Here is a 23644-nt window from a genome sequence, read left to right as displayed (position 1 = left end):
GAAAGTGTCTCTGTAGCAGACTCCTCCAGCAGCAAAGGAGCACCAGAAGACACCTCTGCTCCAAACACTATTTTGTTATTAGAAAACTCCCAGGGCTTTTAAGCCTTTCACCACCTTGCTGATCTAATGATTTCTACAGCAGAAGCTGGAGATCAGGCCAGACAACAGCTCTCCAGAACCAGAGATGCACAAGAATAGCTTACAAGTGCGTTTACACAGTACATCACACTCATGTATACACAGGAAAAGAAATAAAAGTAAAGGTGCGACTGCAAATGTCCTATACAGCTGTGTGTGCGGGCAGGTAGGGACATACACACACATCTATACACACTCGTACATGCTTGGGAGTCAATGCAATTTAGTCCAGATTTTCCCCTGTCATCTTGCTTTTGGTAGAGAAAACACAACTGGGTAAAGCAGGAGGTGCACAGTGCAGTATTACCACTAAATACCAGAAAAATTTAACTTCAATGGCAATGTACTGCTTAAATGCCAGATTTAAATCCATATGCAAAGAACTCCATCAGAACCAAGACTCATAATGCACAGCGCTTGAACAATGTAATAACATGGACAAAAGTGGCTACCTAGCAGAAAGTGCTTTTCAAATTAAAGGACTCGAGCTCCCCTAATGTAAGCCCTTCCTGAACAGTTGTTACTCTGAATATATTGTCAATAATCCTCTTTAAGTGCAGTTTTAAGACATGAAGCATTAGCACCTTGGTTTGAAGCAAATTAAATCTGTTGTTACAGGATATCCACAAAACGGTTCACAAAGAGAAAGAGTTTATGGTCGTACCGAGCTCCAAGGACCAGCGCTCCAGGCAGCATCTCTAGGACAGTCCTGTACATTGCACTGCTCTCTGTCTGGTGGCTTGTCAAGGATTTCACAGCTCAGATCTGTAAACCTTTCTCCATTAGGGCGCTGGCACACCACTAGCCGTGTTCTTGTCCCTGCCCCACATGGCTTTGTGCACTGGAAGTCAGCAAATGACAAAGCAATCACTGCCTGGGTAGCAGAAACACTGCTGACCAGTCATGCTAAGGACTACCACCTCCTGAGACCCAACAGTTGTTTCTCTTCCCAACCAACCCACTCTGGCCAAACCCCCCCCACCACAAGCTGCATGTCGTCAGACAGGCACCAGCTACTTCAGCTTCTCTCTTCCCAAATCTGTTCATTCTGCTCCACAATGATACTGCCAGACCCAACATGATATTGGAGGTCAACATCCTAATAGTTCATCTCAAATTAATTTGCAGAAGGAAGCATGTTTTTATTACAAAAAAAGGCCTTCAGTTAAACTTCTCTTAAAAAGAAAATCTCATTTTTCATAGAATTCGCTTTTGCCTGGGAAGAAAGTTCCCCATGACAAATGGAAAGCAAAACACCACCAAGCACTTGCTGGGGCTCACTCATTTATCAAAGCCTGCCTTTCAAGCTCCAACCTTTCTAATAAAGATCACCACAATATCCACCATGTTCTCCCATTTTTCAAACAACCTGCACAGGATGAATGCTGCACTCACCTCTCCCCAGTTGCCATAAGCCCACTGAGGACAGGGGCCAGACTCGCATGATCTCTGCTCCACAGGTTTGCTTTTCTCGTCGCAGTTATTTGCGGTGTATCCGTTTTCATCCTGGCACACCACGACCCGCCGCTGGAACCCCCCTGCACACGTGCTAGAGCACTGGAAGACACAATTGCCCATGGCTTTGTTGAGTCCAGGGATAATTTTGCATTCCCAGCTTCTTCCCAGTGCCTTGCACCGTGGGAATGCACCGCTAGAAGTCTAATACAGCTAACAGGCATTATTAACTTCAAAACCCTGCTATTACTAATAGCAGTGCAATGACTTAGGTGCTGACTAAGCAAAGAAAATAAACACAAGCGTGGTTTTAAGCAGGTGAGTAATCTCTACTGCCTTTAATGTAGTGTTTGACATCCCATTTGTGTTTAATTCCCTTCAGGGACTTCCATGATAAAGTGCTGCAACTGGCTGGGGTGAGAGGAACTGGCATTTAGGCTCTGCTGTGCTTCGGCAACAGCTCTGCACAGCTGTATATGTCCCAGGATACAGCCAAGAAGCAGAGGCTGGCCTTTGCCTCATGGAAAATGATGCCATTAGCTTTCTGACTAGTGAGTCTTGGAGATACAAAGTGTGAGAAGCAATGCTTATGCCCTACTGCAATGCTTGTGTGAGCAGAGAGCAGACACCAGAGAGAAAGGTCTCTCTCTTCACTATGTGCTGACTTAGGGAAAAGCATGGAATAGCCCAGGGAAAAAAACCCAAAACCTCAGCAATAAGGAAACAAGGTCACTTACAGCACCCCAGGGACCAATCCTCCACTGATTGCCTCCTGGTATATGTGCACGGTTTCTGTTCAGGCTGCCTCCAGGGTGCACTTTCAGGCGATGATCCGGATAGAGGAAAGGGTGGATAGGCCTGCCATAGTCATGGCTGTTTGGATGACAAGGAGACATGGAGCAGTCTTGCTCTGTGGCAGGGAGGTCGTCTGGATCACACTCACTTCTATCCACCAGCTGGTCACTGTAATCGATGCAGATCACTTGTCGCGTTGCCTTACCTTGACCACAAGTCACCGAGCACTGTGTTACAGTGGGAAAAGGAGACATGGTCACATTTCCAGCTTTGAAAATCAGACAGCTATTGCTAATAAACAACAGCAGAAAGCTTTAATCTCCCCACTTACAGAAGGGCAAGTGTGACATTAATGAAACACTAATGAAATTAATTAATTTCCAGCAACGAGGACTACAAAGATCTAATGCAAGAGACAGCGCAATGCTTACAGAGCTCCACTCCAAGGCTTTCCACTGCCCACATGGTGTCACAGTACACATTTCTGTGGCTGATGGCTTCGGGAGGTGGAAACAGGCTGACTCGTCGGCCACAGAGCCCTGGTCATCCCGACAGCTGACGTATCTCATCCGGGTACCCTTCCCACAGGTTGCGGAGCACTAGGGAAGAGCGACAACAACTCCACTAGAAACTTTCCTGATATATGTTACAAGGGCTTTGGAATGAAAAGTTGGTCAAATGCTCTTAAGAATATCACATTGTCTACTGGAAAATAATGCTGAAAGTATTAAAAACACATGCTTACCGGTGTCCAGGATCCAAATCTCCACTGCGTCCTGTGAATGCCTGCTAGGGATCTCTTGGCTTCAGGACTATTTGGATGGGGAGGACATGCTGCTATTTCACAGTCCTGTATGTGAAATACATGAGGGAAAAGAGGGAAATGAAGAAATTGCAGATGTTGCAGTTAAACCACCTCCTCTTCAATGTACTTATGAACAACACACAATGTCTTGAAAATGTGACCTGCGTGCTTGTGTGTTGGCAGGCTTTCCCTCATGTCCTGTTGGTGAATCAGCAAAACTTGGTATCAATACCCCCAGGGGTTCATATGCAGGAACTTCAGTGGACTTTTGACTTGTTAAGAACTCTACAAAAGGGATCCCCATAACTATGTGCCATCTCCATACATTAAAACCAGATGTTTTTGAAGCAAAAGATGAAAGTTCATTAAGAGACTTTCTGGTTCTGGTATGAACACACATCTGCAAATCAGCAACTTTATCTCCCTTCAAAGCTCCTTTCCTTCAGCACAAGACCTGCAGCACACTTAATAAAGGTTAAGCTACTGAGCTGATTGTGACCCTTTGATTCCCTGCAGCCCACCAGACCACCTATATCCATACACACATTCATCACACACTAAGCATGCAAGGTTTTGGGGATGGTGGTTTCCTTCTGCTCAGCCTTGGTGCAGTGCCTGACAGGAGGGCTCTGGACCTCCTGGGATGTCTGGTGACAGAAATGGTGAATAGCCATGACTTCACTCCATGAGCCTATGAGTAAGTCATTGCCAAAAAGGAAATTAATACTGATTGTCACCACGAGAGAGAAAGCAGCTCTAGACAAATGGCACCAATGATATCCGCACTGCTGTGATTTTACTTACACTGGAGATGTGCATGCCAAATGATGGCTGATGACAAGTGGGTTTGTTACCCCTTGACTATAGTATCTCCAGACATAGCGAAACGAGCCCTTTACTAAATGTTGTGGCCCTAGTCAAACTTTACTATGAGGGTGCTGAGGCGCTGGCACAGGTTGCCCAGAGAAGCTGTGGCTGCCCCATCCCTGCCAGTGTTCAAGGCCAGGCTGGACTGGGCTTGGAGCAACCTCCTCTAGTGGAAGGTGTCCCTGCCTGTGGCAGGGGGTTGGAACTGGATGATCTTAAAGTCCTTTCCAACCCAAACTATTCTATGACTCTATGATTCTATATGTCACACAGGACTAAAGCTGGGCAGGGCATCAGCACTACAACTCTCCTAGATTACAGATAGATGGTAATTTTCTGTTTTATTCAACTCCTTCAGACACCCTGGACACATCCTTTGCTTGAAATGGGAATTTACACATTTGCTTCCAAGTACCAGTGAACACAGCATGGAAAAGTCTCTTCAGCAAATTTACAGTGGGTGCAACATCTCTCAATTCAACTGGCCCAGGGGGTGTATCTGGAACTGTAGCTGGCACATTATATTGTCACATGCAGCAGACAAGAAATGATGGCCCCTGGCCATCATTTGGTACCACACAGCAGAAGTCCCGCAGCCAAGGGAGCCTAGGTTGCAGCCAGGCATCCCACACCCCATGCAAGCCAAAGGAGATGTCTGCTGTGTTAAGACCCCAACCTCTGAGGCTGGTAAGCCCTGTCTCATTTTATCCTTCTAGTCTCTGGTTTTCTTCCCATGTACATCTTCTGCTGCTTCTTTAGCTCATGAGCTCTTAGTGACCAGCTTCAGCTCTGAATCTGCACAGCCCCTCACACATCCCATCCTATGACTAGAGCTCCATGGATACAAGCCATAAGCAAAGTCCCACAAAGTCCTGATGCCCTCACAACAAGTCATCTTTTTGGAAATCTGGTGTTTCAGAGTGCAAGGTTAACCACGTTAGGAGAGGGTCTGGATAGAACCCCCTGAATATGGCTTCTCTGTCCCATTTCTACCATAACAGACTGCTGTGCTACACCTTTTCAATGGCTGCATAGGAAACTAATATACTGCTCCGCATGGACTGGCATTCAGAGCCCTGAAACTGCAGCTGGAGTACCTCCATACACACACTGTCAGAAGATGGAGACAGGATGGCAGGATTTACCTGGGTATCTGTTGGCCTGGTTGCAGCATTACACTCATTATCATCCACCACTGACATGTAGGTGCCCACAACACACTTCACCGCTCTCATCTGGTAGCCTTGGCCACAAGTTGTCGTGCACTGAGAGAGGACAGATGGGAAAAAGAAGTGCTGGGTCTGAGTAGCTGCTTCCAATAGGCAGTATTAATCAGCCCAGCCTGTGTTTAGGCACGCAGCACAAGCAGCAAAAATAAAACGCAGCTTCCCTCCAGGTTTCTCTCCACTTCATGCATTTCAGCTTTAAATTAGGTCAAAGTTTTAACTCGCTGTGCCCACTAGAGCCTCGCATGCTTCACTTGCTTCCTTGGGAATGAAGGTGCGAGCATTTAAATGATTAACTTTGCTGCACACAGTAAATCACAGTCTGGTAGAACCTGCATCATATCCTCCTTTAAAACCAGTTGTTCAGCCCCATGGTAGCACAAGCAGCTAATGAATAATATTGCTGATGGGAAATCAGTCCTACTGGGACAACTGGTCTGGGTTTGTTGCTGTGTTTTTAAGTCAAGAGCTAATAGCTTTGTGGAAAAGGATATGCCAGAACACTCCGGGAGAAATGAGCGACTTGTATTCTAACAGGGAAAAAACCACTCAACAACCCAGAAACTGGAAAACATTAAAAGCAACAAAAGCTATTCAAAGGGAGCAGCTTTGCTGTGAAAATTAGGCCATGTATTTACATGCCTAAATATGGATTTAAGAGTGTAACCTTGGAAACCCTTTTTTTTAAACAATCACGGCCAATTTAGTATGACAAAGATTAAATTTAGCACACAGGGCAGGTACTGTTACTGCTGCCCATCTGCTGAACCCAAGCGAACAGAGGGCTGCTTTGCTGTGCAAGTCAATTAATGCAGTTAATGCCTTTGATTTTGGATGAAGGGATAGTACCCAGCCTCAGCCATCAGTACCCTGGTCCCATGGACTGGGGAACCCCGTGGTACCTGGCCCCATGGCCCCACTTGCCACGAAGCACACTCTTGCTGCTGGCATGTATGCACTGACTCCGGCTTTGTTTCAGGATCACAAAATCTGTCATTTAATCGATCTTCTCCGAACTGGCACCAGGTCTGGCGGTGTTTGTGCCCCTTTCCACAGGTCACCAAGCACTGCAATGAGGAAAGCACAAGTTCAAGCGGTGCTGGGGATGAGCTAACAGCTCAGCATCAGCCCTAGCCCTGGAGACCAGCTGCAATCGCTGCACTGAAAAACTTGTGAGTATCTTTTATCGAGACAGGATTGCTCTCAGGAGATGGTCCAGCACAGAGGTTGGAGCATGGAGAGCACAGCCAGGCTGGGACCCTTCAGCACAGGCAAAGCAAGACCACAAAGGCTCTTGACTTCCAGCTGCATTGAGACATGGAGCAAAGCCCCAGCACTGCCCTGTGGGGCACAATATGAGGCAAAGGCTTGCAAGAAGACTTGTTCGGGTTTCGAGTGTGGATGTCAAGGGCCTCAGCTCAGGTGTGCTTGTGATGATGGCGGCTCGACCCAGAAGAGATATTTTGCAGAGAACAATCCCTGTTCCCACTCAATTGCTGTCATTATTTTCTTAAAGAATGTCATTCACAGAACCAAGAACCATTTGGCCTCAAAGGTGACAAGCAGCCTTTGAAGACTGCTCACCAGCATCCCAGCTCCTGCTGCAGAGAAAAGCCTATCAAGATGTGGCTTTGTTGCATTGCAAAGGACACCAGCAGCAGTGGAAGAAGTAACACTATTAAACAGCAGGCAGAAGGCTGAGCAAAACATTAGTAGGGCAAAATCCTGCCCGCCAGCGACAGCCAGAGCTGCGAGGGCTCATGAGGACAATCTCAAGGGAAAATGAGCATTTTTCTTCCCAGATATGTGGACAAACCATGGAAAAACTGGGTAGAAATTACTGCAGGACTGGAGAGGAATGTGGCTTAGCAGGGAGGGAAACAGCCACTTGATCAGTGACCTTGCTGCCTGTCTCAAGCCTCCCTGTGTTCAGGCTTGGGGAGACCTTCTGCAGGAGGCACAGTGCCACCATGCCCTGGTGCACAACAAAATATCAGGGATGAGCAGGGACAGAGATGTCTCTTTGCCTGCATCATCCCCTCAGTGTGAGCCCACCCTGGTGACCAGCACCTACTTCGGACCAGTCGCCAGTCTTCCACTGGGGGCACAAGAAGTCACTGCATCGCTGCACTGTCAGCTTCTCCTGCTGACTGCATTTGCTGTCATCCAGGACATCATTGTAGGTGTTCACACACATGGCTCGCCGCCGCCGCGTGCCCCCACCACAGCTCTTGGAGCACTGGGAAGGAGAGACACTGAGTAAATACTTTCTGCCACTCTATTATGGGCTGAGAGCATGCTTATGGCCTTCACCCCCTTTGCAGTCAAGACTGTGAAGAGACCGCAGAAAAGCTCTGGAAGAACAATTTGTACTTTAAGTAACAGGCTGTTACTCTATATATTCCTTTAAAAAGTCAATCTTGATAAGCTTAATAAAAGCACATGGCAACGAGTTTCACAAACTCATTCTGGGTTATAACCCCATTATTACTTTTACAAGCGTTGCCTTTCAGTTCGCCAAAATGGTTGCTGCTCATCCTCATTTTAGGAGAGATTAATTCCCTCTAACCAGCCAAAACCCCCTCATCACTGTGCCCTCCCTGAAAAGTCCCAGGCTCATTATTCTCTTGGTGCCAGGCTCGCACTCAGGAATTTCCTTGTTTATGGAAAAGCTGAAAGCCATAAAGGATAGAAATTTCAGAAGTTCTCTACTGATGATAATATGTCCTGCCCATTCCTGGCAGTGGTGCTGGCTTTCATGGGAGAAGTGTCCAAGGCCAGGCTGGACAGGACTTGGAGCAACCTGGTCTAGTGAAAGGTGCCCCTGCCTGTAGCAGGGGGCTGGAACTGGATGAGCTTTAAGGTGCCTTCCAACCCAAATCAGTCTGGGATTCTAAGACAGCCAGCAGAGCTTTAACATAATGAAAGCAGACCTTGGGATGCTTAAAGGCATAAATTAGTTGAGGGAAATAAGGAGTAATAAGGGAAATAAGTTGAGGAAAATAAGGAGTACCAGACTGATTTCAACTACAGCATCCTCCAGGAAAAGCAATGAAAGCAGAATCGCTGCAGCCAACTCTTATACAAATGCTGCTTGCAAACTTAATAGCCTGACACATCCCTGCACAAGAAAGAGACCGTGTTCACCGTACCACTGAGCATCTCTTACCTCAGTCCAGGCTGAATACCGCCACCCTCCCACATTACAGTCTCCAGTACACTTCTCCCTTGTGCTGGGCTTGGGCTGGCTGCTGCAGAACCGGTCGTCAACCTTCTCTATCTTCCCCTCCAGCCTGATGTACTTGGAGCAGTAGATCTCCAGGGTGCGGTACCCCAGCCCACACTGGGCCGTGCACTCGCTCTTCCTCGCGATGTGCCACCTGAGCCGAGGAGAGCAAACATCAGTGGTGGGGCTCTGGGACCCTGCAGGTAATGTGCTAAAGGGTGTTTGATACAAGTAAGGTTAGGCTCAGGTTGTCCAAAGAAGTGGTGAATGCTCCACCCCTGGCAGTGTTCAAGTCCAGGTTGGGCAGAGTCTTGGGTGACATGGTCTTGTGTGAGGTGTCACTGCCCATAGTAGGTGGCTTGGAACTGGATGATCTTAAGGTCCTTTCCAACCCAAGCCATTCTGCAATTCTATGAATAATGAATATACATCCTTGAACTGGAAGTTTTGGCTCTTTGTAATACTTCCCAATGCTTTCTGGCTTCCAAAACTCTAAGACAATCAATGCTGACATTGCTCCTTGCAGAAGGAGCTGTCACCAGGTCCCTCTCACAGGCAGCAAACCAAACATGTGGGACCATGCAAGGTGGCCAAGAAAGGAGCAGTGCTTTGAAGGCTTTCCATCCCATGTGCCTTGAAGGGGTGCCACCTTGGCCTCTAAAAACTAAGAGCTGAATAATACAGAATCATAAAATCTGCACAGGCTCGAAAGGCACTTCCCATGGCAGGATATCTGTAGAATAGTTTCAGCTACTCGAAGTGTGAGTGAATGACTTGCTCCAAGACACACCAGCCCCAGAGGGGTCAGTGGGGATTAGAGATTTTCCCTATGGACACACAGATTCCTACCCTGCTACCTCCTTCCAATGGTGGACAGCAGGGAATAGTGCTGGTGGCCTCACCCCTGCTCCATATCATCTCCGACAAGAGATGCTGGACATGGGGCCTGATCCAGGGAGATGTCGGGGACCATGGAATCAACAGGAGTTGATGGCTCCTGGGAAAGGAGGTGCTGGGCAGCTGGTGTGATAGCCTGTGTGGGGAGCAAAGAGCCTTGCTCTTAAGCCAAGAGAGTAAACTTCAGCACAGCCAGGAAAAGAATAAGATCAAGGGGATTTGGAGTCAAGAGCTCCTGAATAGTGGGACCCCTCACATCCCTGCCTGCTTTCAAACTCCTGCATTTACCCTTCTCAAATTTCCAACCTGTTGCAATGGCAACAGCTGTTACCTCGACAACCCGACCTACAGCCCCTGTAGAGCCCCTATAGAGAGCCCAGGCTTTAACACAGACAGAGAAACCCCTTGGGAAACATGGCCATCTGAATTCCTTCACCAGCAGTCGTTTAATGCCACCATATTTAAGTTCCAGAAAGGAAAACAGATTGCTTTTTAAAGGAAAACGGGTTGGGATGATTTAGACCATTCTCTATCAATTCCAGCTCTCCAGTTGTCTGGGGACAGCTCCAAACCTGCACCACACTTAATCTTTGCTTTCAGCAAATGGTGATATATCCAAGTCTTAGTTACTCTTTTGCTTTGAGCATGTGTTTTTCCCTCTTTGCAGACTGTTTGGAGGATGGTGCTGAGCATTTCTGATTCAGGCAGATGCAAATTTCAAGGCACAGGGAGATTTTTCAATATTAGGTGATTTTTCTTTCTTCTTTTTTATAGATAGCACTGATTAATCCAACAAGAGAAACGTGAAAATGTAGAAAAGTGCCTCTCAAAACACAGCTGGTGGATGTCAATCCCTCTTGGCTGACAAAGAGGCAACTACTAATCCTTTTCTTTTTCTTCTAGATCTAATACAGGCTGGTAAGAAAAGGAATTCTGGTGAGAGGAAAAAGGGAAGAGGAGTAAACAACAGTAAATGTATGATGTATATGTATAGACACAGACGAGTGGAGTGCACCTTAATTCACATTCTGTGCTACAAGGCTCCGTGATGGGGTCAGGCTGGGGAATTCGATCGCATCGCTGGTCCGACACCGTGAGCTGATCTGACTCTCTTGTACACACGGGTTTCCTCTTTCGCTCTCCTACACAGAAAAAAGGGCACATTGTTTGAGTCTTACAGGAAAGCAATCAAATCAGTTATTTCTCTTAGTCCTTCTATAGCAGCACTTAAGAGATGTTTAATTATGCGTTTAAATCTCTTTCAGAAACAGGGAGGGGGTTAAGATTATAAGAAGAGCAGAAGGGGGTTAACACAGATAAGATGATGCAAGGGCAAGGATGGGCGCTGTGTGTTTAGCAGAGTCAGCACTGGCAGGGGGCAACAACTGGATGTCAGACCCCAGACCAGACCCTGATGCCCTTTGCTGCCTTAGGAAATGCCATATAACTTCTCCTGTGTTTGATCTTACTCAAGTGCAAACAAGGTTGCCAGGCTCACCTAGCTCAGAGGGGCTGTAAACATGCCCTGCTCTGAAACCAAGAAGCAGCAAAGCAGTGCTACAAGGCCTTGTACAATATTATCTACTACTACAGGGAAACAATTGCACCCATAATGTGAGAATCTCAAAGAAATCAAACAGAGAGGGATTTGACAGCACTGCTCAGATACCAGACAAATCCAGGACAAAACAGCCTTCCCAAGCACCCACCTTGGCAGAGTTTACTGCAGGGCTGCCATGGGCCGTATGCATTCCAGTAAAACTGCTGAGGTTTGTCCTCAATGGGGATATTAAACGTGTAACGAACGTCAGGATTGTACAAATTGCCCACTGATAAAACCTGAGAGGAAAAAAGATGAAGCAGATAAATAAAGAGACTTTGCTGCTCGCTATTTTCAGTCCATTAATGCTGGGCAGACTTCTCCACACACAACATATACTTCACCTGAAGCGTTATTTCTTGCTCAATCCGATCTGTAGAATTAATCCTTTCAATAGTATTATCCGATCCGCTGTATTCGATCACAGCATTCCCAACTTTGATTTCCCTTTTAAACATACTGACGACAAAGTCTCCATTTAATATAAAGTCTCCTTGACTGTTAGATAAGGCTGCATAGGTGCAAAAAACAAGAACTAAAGAGGCAGAATTAACTCATACGTACGTAATAACATGGATCATGCGCTCTCAGTGCTCCTTTTCATTTGAGTGAGAGGAAAAGCCCACTGGCACTCTCAGACAGAAAGGATGTAAACAGAGCAGCAGAGCTCTTACAGACCTTGTGTCCTTCTTCCACTGAAAATACTCATTAAAACCGAGGCTGAAAGCTTGAAGTTGTTTCTAACTAGTTGACCAATAACCCAGGGCAGATACCCAAAAGGCCTGTGGGGCTGGCTGCTGTACACAGCACCCACTGTCTGTATCTACTCATATTCTGCAGAAATAATCCTGCCCAAAACGTCTTGTTAGCTGTGTGGATAGGGTGGCTTCCCTGTTGTTTCCAGGTGTGTTCTTAGGGTAAATGTATGTAACCCTAATTGCCCAAATGTCATTTTCTAGTAGGCAATTATAGGGAGTTTGGTCAGTATCTCCCCCTCTCCCTCCTCCCTCTGTACTTTTTATTATTCCAAATCTTAAGGTATGTGAAAGCAATGAAGGCTTAAAGCCTAAATGCTTTATAAAAGGAACAGTTTCCTGAAAACAGCAGTCTGCTGCACAGCTTCACACTAATGCGATTATGTAGCTAATTTCCTAAGTTAGTTTCCCCACCATTTCACCCATCACAGCTACATTACTACAAAGACTCTGTACTGAAAAATCCAAACTTAACACCAAAACACCAAAGGGAAGGGTTGTACACTGAATGAGGGGAGATAATGAAGCAAAACAGTGCTCTGTAGCAAACAGACATAGATGGAGGAAAGCTCATAAAGCAGGCACTACACTCAACTAAATTCCATGCTTTGGAGGCTCTAATGTCATTAGGCAGTAGTAAAACTCATTAAAGGATTCCTTCCTGTTTACTGTATCTCCTACAACAGTAGGTACACGTCTTGGACTTGATGACAACATCAAATTCCTCCTAAATTGTTAAGCAACTACAAGGTTCTCAGTACTGTGGGCCCAAGATTTCACACTCAGTGAGCTTCAAAATAAGTGAACACATGCACACTTCTCATTTGCTTCTAGTCAGGCCTAATATGAAGAGATGGTTTCCCAGCAATATTAAAGCAACATTAAAGAAGATTTGACTTCATTGCTTCCCAAGAAGATTAAAGGCCCTCCAAGAAGAACTGAAAAGTTCTCTGGGGCTCCTTCTGGGGTGAACAAGTTGGAATCGGCACAACATGGGGAGGAATGCTTTTTCTAGACAACAGGAATAAAACACACCTCCCTCCCCCAGGATGGAAAACTATCACACCTCAGTAAGGTTTTTGTGGTACTGATGTGCATTCATCCTGCACCATCTCTCATTGCTGTGAATGTTCAAAATGATGCAGTGAGGCTATGAGCATACAAGTGACCTGCTCTTGTGGAAGGTGCCCCCGCCTGTGGCAGGGGGCTGGAACTAGATGAGCTTTAAGGTCCCTTCCAAACCAGTCTATGATTTTATGACCCCAGTCTGGGAATGAGGACACAAAGGACCCACTCAGCTTTCGGACTGAATGAAGGGTCCAGCCACATGGATGGTGTTTCAGACAGCCAAAGCTGTAAGCACTGTTTCTCTTTGATGCACAGTAGTGTCCCCTAGTCGTTTCTCAAGTGAGTTCCTTTACCTTCAATGGGCTAGAAACCATCAACCTAGTCCCATTTTTAACATCCCCATTTACAGCGAGCACTTGGCATATGCCATATGTGTATGCTGCAGATTGGTTTAACACAGCACTCCAAGCATTTTCATCTGCCTCTACAGACATACCCAGAGGTAACAGTGACTACCAATGTCCAACAGCCAAAAGCCAAGCTATTTGTTGGGTTTAAATCAAGCCAATATCTTTGGTGCAGGGTGTTTCTTTACATTTATGGATCGCTGTCAGGCAGGGAAAAGAAGGGCTCAATTTAAGTGAAATCAGAATTATTATTCTCAGATGAATAGCAAACAATTTCCCTTTGAATTTGTTTGTACACATGTCTTTCAGGGTATGCCATATTTAGTCTCAAGCCAAGGCACAGTGAAAGCAGAGAGGGGTTAAGTTGCGGTGAGGAAGCTCCAGCAGAACTTGGAAGTCTGTTTGGTCCCAGCTTTGTGCCTCAGCTGCCACTCCCACCCAGGCTCAATAGTCCCTCCAGTTCCAGAGGTGCTATAATGGGATATTTCTTCTAATGTGAACCTCCCAGACTTTCCATCAAGGATGGCATGCACAGAAAGAAGGAACAAGACAAGGCTGAGTGTTTCGTAAACATACAAGAAATTCTCAATAAGAAAACATTTCCTTTAAATGAATTCTTCACCCTGTCTTGCAGAGATCACCAGTAGATGTATCGCCACAACCAGATAATAAAGCAGATTTCTGGACTGAAACAGGGACTGCAACTCACCCAGGTAGTTGTCATCCTCTGGCTTCCCTGAGTAACTGTGCTGATGCACATCAATATTGGTTGCACCAGCTGGGATGCGGACCACAACATTATAGCCTAGAAAAGATTTAACAAAAACCCAAGGCTGTTACACAGACATTTCATTTGCTTTTTACAGGGGGAAGGGAAATGAGCAAAATTACCTCACATTACACAAGCTGATACTTTTCATTTAGGGATAGCATAAATAGTTATAAAATAGAATATACTATAGCTAGAAGGGTTTTGCATTTTACATCAGTATTTTTTGTAGATTAAGTGTGGTAATGGCTTTTATAGACCTGCATTTTTCACTATAAAGTTTTTAGCAACAGATTCTTACCATAATGCACCGTGTTAAATGTGCCTGCAACAGTTTTGCATGAAGAATTATCCCCACCACAAACACCACATTTATCTCTTCTCGCTTTTGAATTCAGCACATGATCGCATCCAGCTTGCTTTAAGAGAGACATTGAAAAAACTAGATTGAGCAAATACAGACTAGAACAGCATTTACAAACCTCCCAATTAAGGCACACAAAAGCTGTGTATGCAAAAGGCTGCTGTGAGACAAATTGTTTTGCTTCCCCACATTTTTCTGCTGAATTATAGTGTGGCCATCCCACACCATTTCCAAACAAAAGGCTTCCTTACAAAGCAAGAATCAGAGCTGCCATTTGCACCAGGCGATGCCTTCACTAAAGAAAACTTCCTCCATCAATTGTTTCCATACAGAAAAGTGTGAAAAATAATTGTGAATGGAAATGTAAAGTGCTCTGGGGTCTGACCGGGAAGAACCAGGGCAGGGCACAGAAGGAAGCATCATTTGGATTCAGGCTTAGACCTCCACAGCCCTCAGTAACTTAGGGCAGATGTACAAACTTCCTCCACTTGAGTGTGTCCAAAGAAGAGCAACGAAGCTGGTGAAGGGTCTGGAGAACAACTCTGTGGGGAGGAGCTCAGGGAACCAGGGTTGTTTAGTCTGGAGAAAAGGAGGCTCAGGGGGACGATATTGCTCCCTACTGCGACCTGAAAGGAGGATGGAGTGAGGTGGGACTTGGTCTCTTCTCCAACTAACAAGTGATAGGACAAGAGGAAATGGCCTCAAATTGTTCCAGGAGTGGTTTAGATTGGATATTAGGTTGTCAAGCATTGGAGCAGGCTGCCCAGGGCAGTGGTGGCGGCACCATGCCTGAAGGTACTTAAAAGATGTAAAGATGTGGCACTTGGGGACATGGTTTAATAGTGAACTTGGCAGTGTTAGGTTACAGTTGGACTTGATCTTAAAGGTCTTTACAACCTAAATGAAGAGGGCATGCCAACAACCGGGTAGAGCAAGGGGCAGAAGCACCAGCCTGATGTGCAAAGCTGCAATCACCCTTTGCTGAAGAGGAGGAAAAATACTTACCCGGCAAAGGCCCTGCACACAGATATCATTGGTGTCGGGGCCGCAGGGTGTCCCATCAATAACTCGATCCCGCAGCTGGTAATAAGCCGTATTTCCTGCCACTCTGCAGAACAGCTTGCACCGATCCTTCATTAGAACTGGGGACAGGAGAGAGGAAAACCAGAAGCACGCTATCTAAACACCATCACCCCGATTATGCAATCCAGAAGACAGGATCTGCATCACCCCTGCCACTTACTGCCGCTGTATTTGGGAACCCAGCGCACGTTCGTGGGCAGCCCGTTGATGTTAAAGTGCTTCCCATCAAAGTCAGCACACTGCTCATCCCGGAAATCCTTCTTCAGCTTTGAGCATGGTTCAGTGTTGCAGGATTTAAACTTCATGCGGCGCCCCACGCAGTATTTCCCACCGTTTTTAGGCCTACAGAAACAAAATTAGGCTGGAAATGAGATGCAATCTCCAATTCTGCATCCTATTCAGGACAGCCAGGATTTGTGACACCGTTCTGGGCTCTGTCCCTGTGTATGTCTTTAATATGCCAGACTGACAAGCAGGAAAGATTAGGTAGGTGCCTAATAAAAAAGACCATATATGCAACGCTAAAAGGGGATGAAAATGGGAATAATTGCTCTCTGCCAAAAAAAGTGATACTGAGAGAAGCCAAAGAGGAAGAGCAACATCTTCCTCCCCATCTGAGGATGTAGTTTCTCACTGAGGGATCCCGTATGGGATCATCCCCCCCCCAACCCCACTGATCCTATGAATTTGATGGCTGAGGGTTTGCCTGATCTAGTGGGTTGCAAATAACTACACACCACAGCAGAAAGGAGAAGAGTCTTTGAATTTTGCAACTCCCAGATTCAGGGCTGTAGTCCTAAAGCTATTTTTGTCCTCATATGTAGATGGAGCCTTTACCAGATAACAGCTCACTTCAGGGACTGAAAAAGCCTCTCCCACTCCAGCCCCTGTCAGCAGTGTGGGAGTGAGCTGCATGTGGATGGCATCAGAGTTGCTCAGCAGAAGGCACTTTTCTGGTGAGAACCCATTTTCACCTCTAGTACCTTTCACCTCACTTCAAGGAAAGTACCCTTGGGATAAAAGCTGCTTACTGTCTGTTCAAAGGACATTTCATATGTTCGGACTAAGTGCAGCCTTCTATGTATATAATGAATTGCAACAATAAGATAAAAAAGGATGCACCATGCTTTAAATGTTCCAAAACTCCTCCGCCTTCTCTACTGCTCTCTCCTGAAACTTTAAATGACATTGTGAGGGCATGCTGAAGGCTTCTACAAGCTACCTCCATCAACATGCAGTACCACCCAGGCAGCTTTGCTTTTCCCGTATGATACGAAGGAAAGATACTGCCATCTGGATGACATGTTGCCAGGGTCAGCTTGGGCAAAACTGTAATTATCCAGAAAGGAAAAATTACACCAGATACAACATGCGCTCAAGGGAGATGAAGTTAAGATGCTCCTCAGCCATTGGCATGGGAAAGTCTCCACCTGCTGATGTGAGACCCTCACCCTTTAGTAGACAGTTTCAGAGGAGTCACTGGAGAGCAAAAGCATCCCAAGCATCCCAAACCACTGTGCCCTAACTGCGGGGCACATATACAGAGGCAGAGAGTGGCCCTCGAAGCTCAGGACAACATCTGGCTCAGCTCCAGCCTCTGCTGCAAAATAGCCACTAAACCTACAATTTCTAGCTAGAACTAGATCTTTAACGTCCCTTCCAACCCAAACCACTCTTTGATCCTGGCAGCAGGTGAGATGCAGAGCATCACCTGCTACACAAATGGGATTCTTCCTGCCAGCATCCTCTCACTGCCACGGTCACACTGCCACGGTGCAGACCCTTTAAGGCCTACCCTAAATGCAGAGGGGTAGGATTTGTCTTTAGGCACAGCCCAGGACTATTGCATGCTTTAAATTACACAAACTTCTGGCAGTGCATTTCATTAAAAAAGCTGCAATCACAACATTTTTATGGTACTCACATTGCTTCCAATATAGATCAAGTTAACAAAAATGAAACTTTTAAATAGTAAGTTAGTTAAGAAGAACATAAAGAGCTTTTTAAAGGGTAAGTCTAACAAAATCCAAAGATTCCAAGCTACCTTATCGTTTCCTTTTCTCTACATGGCCCATAGGATTGAGATAACATTGAACACATGGACACACCACAAACCAAAGGATGCTAAATATTGCCATCATACTGCAAACTGTCTGCTTCCTAACTGTGGCAGTAGATTTCCCCACAGCCAGTGTCTGGGGCTGAAGCACACTCACACTGCTCACACTGCAAAACAGCCCCAAAGCACCCTGAGAGCTTTAGGGTGTTTTAAAAGCAGAATGGCGTTTCCCAGAGTCTGAGTAAGAGCTGACTCTCAAAGGAAGTCAGCCTCATATAATATCAATTTTCAGTGTCATGAGGAAATATGGATACTTCCCACCATATAATATTTTTATCATAGAATGGTTTTGGTTGGAAGGGACCTTAAAGCCCACCCAGCTCCAACCCTCTGCCACGGGCAAGGACACCTTCCACTAGAGGAGGTTGCTCCAAGCCCCGTCCAACCTGGCCTTGAACACTGCCAGGGACGGAGCAGCCACAGCTTCTCTGGGCAACCTGATGCTTAATGCATCATCTGCAATTACTAATATTGAGTATTTTAATCTGCAGACCTTAAGGCAGCACCCAACTCTTAGCTATCCAGGAGCACCAGGTACAGGCTCCTCAACAAGAAGCACTCTTTTGGGGATCCTTTGGGCATGCTCAGCCCCACAGACAGCAGCTCTGTAGGGGACACCCAGGCTGTCACAAAATGCCTTTGGGGCATTTTGCAGAGCATTTCTGCTTATCTGCACATCTGCCTATGTGCCTCTTCCGAAAACCCTGTGAAGCTCTAGTGTGCGCACATCAGTCTGAGATCTCTTGCATCATCCTGGGAAGCACTGGGACAGGGAATTGGTACATGTGCTGCCAGTGACCAGCATAGTTACCTATAGATGTATTTACATTTTACATGTTGAGCTTAGACAGCTTTCAGCACAGGTGGATACTTCCATGATGGACTAAAAGGCAGACATGATCTGACTCACATCCAGAGACAACAGTCCCCCATCCAGAAAGCCATTCCTGAAAACAAGGCTCCCGGTATTGATATCTTATGAAATATGCCTTTTCCCCATACTTCTGCAGCTAAGCCTTGCTTTGAAAACCAGGGCTTGCACCACAGACCCTCTAATGTGATGCCCCACAGCCGTAGGCTTTGTCTGTACCAGCCAGTCTCAAACTCCCAAGAGGGCAATCTTGGTGGGAAAAGTCTGGTCTGGTTAGCAAATGCATTCCTTCAGTGTATGTCAACAGTCTGCTGCCATTTCGGAGGCTTACAGCTCTTCCTACAGCCCTGCAAGATACTTGTCCGCATAGATGTCAGAGCACATTAAAGAGCTGCAGCTTTATTTTGTGTCATTTTCAATGCCAGGTTTAACACAGTATTTTATTGGCATGCAAGATCCCTCCCCTGATCCTTGTGCACAGAAAACACTTTAAAAAGCTAAATCATCTTTGAATACAAAAGACTTATTGAACACTATTTCAGACCTTACTCAAGGTATCTGGGCTGGGTTTGCTGCCTTCTATATAGAGGAGAAATGCTGTGTAATGGTTGAAGTACTTTGATAAGCAGGAAAGGCAGGCGAGTACCCAGCAGTGTCTCATCACTGGCATTGTCTCAGCAGTCCTTTGATAACAGGGACGCAGATGGTGGGAGCCCACGCTACGATGTCAAATTACAGGGATAAAACAACAGAGTTGGTGTAAAGCTCTGTGGACAGGGCTAGGACAGGCTTTGTGAGGGGCTGGAGAAGTGGCCATTGCCAGCTACACAGCTCTCAAAAGGGGGCCTGGAAAATGACTGCTATTAATGATGACCACATGTGATTTCACAGGCAGCTTGGTGCTGAGTGCATTTAGGTGCTTTTGCAAATCCCAGCCAAAGCAATCTGCCCCATGACACACCAAGATACAAAACACTAGCTGTAAGATGGAATTCAAAATCCCTTTAGGATAAAGGAGATTTTCTACCACAAAAAGCTATCAATCCAGACAGATGCCTCTCCAGAAGAGAGGGATGCATCTCGCTGACAGCATCCAAAGGTTTGTCTACATAGCATAGCTGGTTTTGTGTGTGGAAAAACATGTTAGTTTTGTCTCTTCATGGCTACTGAAGACCATATGGCGTGTGCTGACTCAGCACAGCAAGATGACAACTCCTTTGCACTCATGTGCTTCTCAGCATCATGTTACTTAATGTGCTGCTGTCCTACTCCCTTAACCTCAGCCCTTCTCCTCCACCACTTGGCCAGCTGTGCTGAGCCAGTCTCTTCTGTCACTTCACCACTGGTGCTGCAGTTACAAGCACTCCATTCTCCCATTAGCAGTGATGGAACTGTCACTGGCACATCACTGATAACAGTTTCCTTTGCAGTAAGCTGTCCAACACCAATGATGAGAAGGAGGAACGAGCCTGCTCATTTGTTTTAAAACCCCTCAGTCCGACCAGCTCTACTGACCACTCGCCTCTCCATGTCTGAAACCCCAGAAAGCAACCAGCCCAGCCCTTCTTGCTCTTGTGGGCTGAACAGAGGCAGTTAAACAAACACCAGCACAGTTCACTATTTATGTAAACAAGGTGTTTTCATAACAGTTGCTCAACCTATTAATAGTGTTTTGCTGGCCATGCATTTGTTTCCCTGAAGCCCATGGCAAAAATCCCTGCCATTTCAAAGGGAGCAGGATTTTGCACTCCAGTCTGATGGCAATCATTTCTGAGTGCCACTTTTTAATGGGGCACAGGTTGCTGCTGAGTTTTGGCTAGTCTGCGCCAGATGACATATAACTGTATAAAGGATCAGCTGCAAAAGCAGCCAAAAGCTGCAAATCCAGCCAAAGCAGGAGTGAAATGGTAGAAAACTGTAGAAGGTGGTCTGTAGAAACAGCTGCAAAATGGTGAAAAATGGATAAAACCATGGCTCCTTCCCTTCTCCATCTTTTCTGATCCATAACTTTGGAGAAAGAAAAATACCTTTGGAAGTGGTACTCTGGTTGTGCTCCCCCAGGAAAACAGGAGGCATGAAACTCACACAGATATTAGCTTTTTTCTTCCTTCTCCTTAGAATGGATCCCTTTTTAGTGCACTTTACCCATAAACCAAATCTATGAATGGCTCCTCCTTAGAATCATAAAATAGTTAGGGTTGGAAAGGACCTTAAGATCATCTAGTTCCACCCCCCCTGCCATGGGCAGGGTCACCTCACACTAAACCATGCCACCCAAGGCTCTGTCCAACCTGACCTTGAACACTGCCAGGGATGGAGCATTTACAATTTCCCTGGGCAACCCATTCCAGTGCCTCACCACCCTAACAGGAAAGAACTTCTTCCTTATATCCAATCTAAACTTCCCCTGTTTAAGTTTTAACCCATTACCCCTTATCCTATCACTACAGTCCATAATGAAGAGTTCCTCCCCAGCATCCCTATAGGCCCCCTTCAGATACTGGAAGGCTGCTATGAGGTCTCCACGCAGCCTTCTCTTCTCCAGGCTGAACAGCCCCAACTTTCTCAGCCTGTCTTCATACAGGAGGTGCTCCAGTCCCCTGATCATCCTTGTGGCCCTCCTCTGGACTTGTTCCAACAGTTCCATGTCCTTTTTATGTTGAGGACACCAGAACTGCACACAATACTCCAGGTGAGGTCTCACAAGAGCAGAGTAGAGGGGCAGGATCACCTCCTTCGACCTGCTGGTCACGCTCCTTTTGATGTGGCCCCTTGGTTCTTATGATGCCTTGTCCATGCCAGGCAAAGTACACATGGGCTGGGAGCAACCAAAGGGGTTTTCAGCCCATTTGGGCAACCCAGCTGCTTTTCCCAACTTTACCCCCCAGTGCTTCCCGTAGCTCCATACACTTACTCAGGCCTGTTGCACTCCCGTATCGCTGTCTTTATGCCACCACCACAGGTTCTCGAGCAGGTCCCAAAAGGGCTCCACGTCCCCCATGCTCCATCTATCACTGGTGTCTCACGTTCTTTGGGCACACACATCCCAAACCGGCAGTGCTGCGTGCGAAGGGAAGAGATGGGAAAGGTGGGATTGCATTGCTTTGGCATTATGAACCGACCGACAGTGACCAGCCTGGGTGACAAGACTCACGTTTACTTCTTTGTCAACCACATGCATCATGCAGCAAAGATTTTGCAATCAAATATAACAGAACTTTACTTTTTGTCTATCTCCTCCATATTTTAGTTTCTCTACACCCTTAAATGGAGAAGTGAAGGCAAGGTGCTGAGTCCATGGGAGTGATTTATGGGAAGAAGACCGAGGACAACAGTAACCACTGAATATTCCCTGTTGACCGGTGCTGAACAACACGGCAGTGCTTGCAGCACTGCTTATCTGATTTCCTGGAGAGCAGTAGGAATGGCATTGTGTCAGGGGAGGAGACAGGCAATGGGAATAAAACACCAGGGAAAACTCAAGCCTCCCCACAAAGTGGAAAGGAAACTTCCAAATCCAAAGGGCAAAGAAACAGAAAAATGAATTCCTCAATCCAAAGTTGTTTGCTTTTTTTTTTTTTCTTCACTCAGCTATAACATGGGATTTGCCAAGGCCTGGCCTAGACTTTTGTTTTCCAGTTATAATTCTTGTTTTGTTTTGTTTGGAAAACTGGCTTAAATTATTCTGGCAAGCCCCTGTTCCTCATTTTTATGGTATAAATTGTGTCCATTTGGGGTGTGTTTGCTATTTCAACTACACAGACTTCTGGAGAGGTGAGATCTAGGAGAGTTACCTTCTGGCCCCACAAGAGTAGATGGAAAGGTGTCCCCAAGACCAAGAGAGTAGGGCTTCTCTCCTACTGAACAGTGCTTGCTGCAGCAGATTTAAACCCAGAGGCATGATCATCTGCCTGTGGATGTCTAAATCTTTGCAATTATAGAAAGCCCAAACATTGCTGATTGCTCACAGATTAGAAGAATTTACAGACTTAAAGAAGAAAACACATAGTGCCTCATTAAAATATTTGCTTGCAATATTTCTCTGCACCAGAGGTTGTTCAGGCAGGAAAACACCCAATGATCTTTATGGGAATGGGTTGAATTTACTCATGTACTGCATTTCTCCAGCTCCTTCACTAACAGTGGAACAAGGTTGAGTCTGGATACACCATGAGCTCATCTCCCTTTTTTTAGACATCCTCATGAACTACCTTGGAGAAGTCTATCTAGCAAAACAGAGTAAAATGAAGCTATGCTGAAAGTTGTGCATCCAGCCCATAGGACACTGGCTCTGCAGCACATTTAACACCTTTTGCTCATGATGACCAGCTCGTCACATTGCTTTGCTGATGAAGAAAGCAAAGGCCTATTCATTTGCAGGACAGCTGAGCAACTCATAGCTTGCACCCTAAACGTGGCATTTGCTGAGGGATGAGCATAGTCTCTAAATCTGTAATGTGCCCTAGATTTGCTTTCATCTGAAAATATGAGTCCCCAAATAGAAACTGGCTAAAAAATCTCTGCCACAGTAAAGGACAGGAATAAAACAAGCTGAAATGCCCGTTTCGCTGCCGCAGGACAAATGTTTATGATGCATAACTTCTGGCATTTAGAGGGCTGAAAAAATGCACGCTGGGACCCCTATGCCAGTCCTGTACAGGGACAAAGAGGTCCAACAGCTATCATCAACGTACAAAAATATATGACACCAATTCAACAGTGCTGTCCCAGTGGAGGAGAGCTCGCAGCAATATTGATGCTCCCAGCTAAATATATAACCACAATCATGCTTGGCACCACTGACCCAGAGAAGATGACTGAATAGCTAACTAGTGAATGAGCACAGCTAACCTGTGACATGACCTGTATGTCTCCCATCCTGGTTGAGAATTAACCAGGAAACCACCTTCATTTGATTGAAAATTTGGAGTTTGTAGTTGATGGTAAATCAGGGAGGAGAAAAAAACCCAAAGGAGCAGCTGTTTTAAATAAACAGCAAGATTATCTTAGGGAAATGCAATGGTGTTTCTTGGAAGCACAATGTGAATAGTCTGGCTGCACAATCTTCATGCCTTTTGTGTTTTAAAAATACTTTCTGTTGAGTTACAACAGAAAAGCTATGAAGCCTGCCAGGGTTCTCCTTCCTATGAGCTTCCAGAGCAGAGCATGAAAGAATTTTTGTCTGGAGCAAATTCAAAA

General features: G+C 45.9%; 1 protein-coding gene across 6 annotated transcripts in view; it reads right to left on the bottom strand.

Moving 5' to 3' along the window:
• Positions 1-23644, bottom strand: part of ADAMTS9 (ADAM metallopeptidase with thrombospondin type 1 motif 9) — an 80760-nt gene that overhangs the window by 33840 nt on the left and 23276 nt on the right. For all 6 annotated transcript variants that reach the window (XR_009743820.1, XM_061455821.1, XM_061455823.1 and 3 more), the window contains 17 exons: positions 21360-21505; positions 15616-15797; positions 15378-15514; positions 14310-14427; positions 13949-14044; positions 11354-11520; positions 11119-11248; positions 10425-10551; positions 8456-8666; positions 7361-7525; positions 6189-6353; positions 5206-5325; positions 3134-3238; positions 2820-2987; positions 2331-2615; positions 1534-1695; positions 803-979 (listed from right to left, as the gene is read on the bottom strand). Coding sequence is in view for 5 of the 6 variants with exons in the window: in XM_061455821.1 (XP_061311805.1) it covers positions 803-979; positions 1534-1695; positions 2331-2615; positions 2820-2987; positions 3134-3238; positions 5206-5325; positions 6189-6353; positions 7361-7525; positions 8456-8666; positions 10425-10551; positions 11119-11248; positions 11354-11520; positions 13949-14044; positions 14310-14427; positions 15378-15514; positions 15616-15797; positions 21360-21505 (2661 nt within the window). In the remaining variant the exon portion in view is untranslated. The remainder of the gene's footprint in view (positions 1-802; positions 980-1533; positions 1696-2330; positions 2616-2819; positions 2988-3133; positions 3239-5205; positions 5326-6188; positions 6354-7360; positions 7526-8455; positions 8667-10424; positions 10552-11118; positions 11249-11353; positions 11521-13948; positions 14045-14309; positions 14428-15377; positions 15515-15615; positions 15798-21359; positions 21506-23644) is intronic.

This window comes from Pezoporus flaviventris, unplaced genomic scaffold, assembly GCF_033815535.1.
Source record: "Pezoporus flaviventris isolate CSIRO_AGI_PZ_B2104156 unplaced genomic scaffold, CSIRO_AGI_Pfla_v1 ptg000021l, whole genome shotgun sequence".
NCBI classification, from domain to species: Eukaryota; Metazoa; Chordata; class Aves; order Psittaciformes; family Psittacidae; genus Pezoporus; species Pezoporus flaviventris.
This window is presented reverse-complemented; position numbering and strand designations above follow the sequence as displayed.